The sequence below is a fragment of the Schistocerca cancellata genome, chromosome 3 (genome assembly GCF_023864275.1).
Source record: "Schistocerca cancellata isolate TAMUIC-IGC-003103 chromosome 3, iqSchCanc2.1, whole genome shotgun sequence".
NCBI lineage: Eukaryota > Metazoa > Arthropoda > Insecta > Orthoptera > Acrididae > Schistocerca > Schistocerca cancellata.
The window spans coordinates 42,063,591-42,065,902 of NC_064628.1; the positions used below are offsets into that span (position 1 = coordinate 42,063,591).

The 2,312-nt window shown below is 38.6% G+C and overlaps 1 protein-coding gene across 1 annotated transcript; it reads right to left on the reverse strand.

The window, feature by feature from the left end:
• Nucleotides 1-299: 299 nt before the first annotated feature.
• Nucleotides 300-1,512, reverse strand: LOC126176879 (rhythmically expressed gene 2 protein-like). The gene has a single exon (XM_049924079.1). The coding sequence runs from the start codon at nucleotides 1,430-1,432 to the stop codon at nucleotides 677-679; it is 756 nt and encodes a 251-aa protein (XP_049780036.1). The 5' UTR covers nucleotides 1,433-1,512; the 3' UTR covers nucleotides 300-676.
• Nucleotides 1,513-2,312: the final 800 nt, after the last annotated feature.

Below are 2,312 nucleotides of genomic sequence, written 5' to 3' on the forward strand. Positions count from 1 at the left end.
TTATGACAACTGAGACCTGTAACATATCGTGAGGAGGCCATGAACCTATTACTCTGCTAAAATTAAGCAGGTTAATTATTTAATTTATATCTATTTTTTAAAAATAAAAGTGAAATGAAAGCAAAAAGTAGATCTAAGAAGTTTTGGGCATCGGTCTCGTTACATTGTTCTACAGCAGCAATCATTACACAACATTAAAAAAAATATACCGGCTAAATTAAACTATACCTAATTAAAAATAAGTTGTCCATTCTGAATGCAGCAGCTGTTAACATCAATACGAAAAAAAAACACCAGGATAAAAGGTCAGTGTGCCTAGATTTTAATTTCAATTTCTTACATAGTAGCAAATTTTTACGTCCAAGAATTATGTTAATTTTATTCCTGTATTACACTGGAATGAACAGCATTTATATTACACACAAAATGTATAGTTTCGTGGGTAGCACTACATGTAATTCAGACAGATCTGTTTTCTTTTTAATGCAGGTTTAGAGTTGATCTGTCTTTGTACGTCTACCCTTACAAACTCAGATGTCAATTCAAACATTAATTGTGTTTTGGCAATTTAAAATACGGTTTAGTGTCACAACACTTCTCACTAAATACACCTCTTTATTATCCGGTTCTGGTATAACACAAAGTTTTACTACTTCCATGGGCAGACTTTCTTTTCTCACAGATTAGGAAGTCTTGCCTTAAGTTCTAACAAATCATTAAATACGTAATTCGTCAACACTCCATCTCTTTTCAACCGCTTAATCAACAATTCGTCTTTATTTTTCTTTAACAATGCACACTTCCACTGAGCTTCCATTGCCCCTTTGTAGTCAGTTTCAATCTTGTCTCCGATATGCAGTGCGCAGGTTGGGCTGACATGACTATCAATTTTCACGGCTAAGTCAAGAGCTTTCTCAAAAATTTTCTTAGAAGGTTTTTCAATACCAGCTTCATAAGATGTCAAGACAAAATCAAAATATTTATTTAAATTCAAAGAGTTCAGCACACAGTGGAGCCTTTCGTCATAGTTTGATATAATACCGAGAATTGTATTTGTTTGCTTAAGGTATGACAACAGATCTTGGGCGCCATCTGCGACATTATACTGTTCTCCGTCTTCGTATGCGGTTATGAGATACTCGGCAACTGAGTCATATTTGGTTCTGCTATACTGACTATTTGTTGCCTTCTCAAGGACTTCTACAACTAGCTGGTTCCACCATTTTTTCCAGCCTATACCCGTCTGCTGGCCGAAGTTTGGATGAAGACTGCTCTGCTTCTCATATTCCGATGGATATACAGATGCAATATCGGAAGGCTGCGCCTTGATACCAAAAAGAGATGCTGCTTCCGAATAAAATGTTGGTGGTGGGGTTCGAAAATTAAGAAGCGTACCAATAACGTCGAATGTCACTAAGCGGAACCGATGCATTGCACGCCCAACATAAATACACTTCTACGAAGAACAGCTGATCGCAGAATTGTTTTTTCAACATACAGGTGGCTTTTTTTGTTCTGTGGGCTCAGTGACCTTGGTCAAAGAGCCTGACACTAAAGGCCCGTCCACACACAACGATCTGTCTGCGCAAATGTCTGCGCACATCACATCTGCGCAGACAGATAGTTGCGTGTGGACAGAAGATTTGCACCAACCTGAGATGTGTGCAAAACTGGAAGTTGGAGTTGGAGGTTTGAGCGAAACCTTTCAAATCTGTGGGTTCAAACCGCATCTGCGCAGACAAGTTGGAGCGTGTGGATAGGAGATCGTCGCAAATCTGGCCCGAAACAGCTGTTTGCTCAGTCTAGTGTTTGTATTTGTGCGCACAGGGCATTAAAATGGCTGATATTCGTCAGTGTTCTCGAGAGTTTGTCAGTGAATTCATTGAAATATATAGAAACCACCCATGTTTGTGGAAGATTAAAAGTAAAGAATATAGTGACAGAGACAAAAAGACAGCACCATACAATGCTCTAATTAAAAAATTGCGAGCAGTTCACACCTCGGCAAACAGAATTAAAAAAAAATTATTTGCGAACTGTTTACCGAAAAGAGTTATCCAAAGTTCAGAAATCTAGAAGATCTGAAGTAGGAGTAGATCAAGTACACCAGCCAACGTTATGGTATTTTGATCTGCTTGGCTTTCTTAAGGTTCACCCTTCAAATCTCGCAGTAAATTTACGTGAGAAAACTGCTTTCACTTTAGCAGCCACTGTCTACACCATTTTGACCGCTTTCTCTGTTTCCTGCGGTTGGTCTGAATGTTTTTTGCAACACAAGTTGCGAACACAGACCACAACAGAACTTCCTCCAT

What these genes read in the sequence shown, in the direction of transcription:
- LOC126176879 (XM_049924079.1), bottom strand. Translation starts at nt 1,432, where the DNA reads ATGCATCGGTTCCGCTTAGTGACATTCGACGTTATTGGTACGCTTCTT.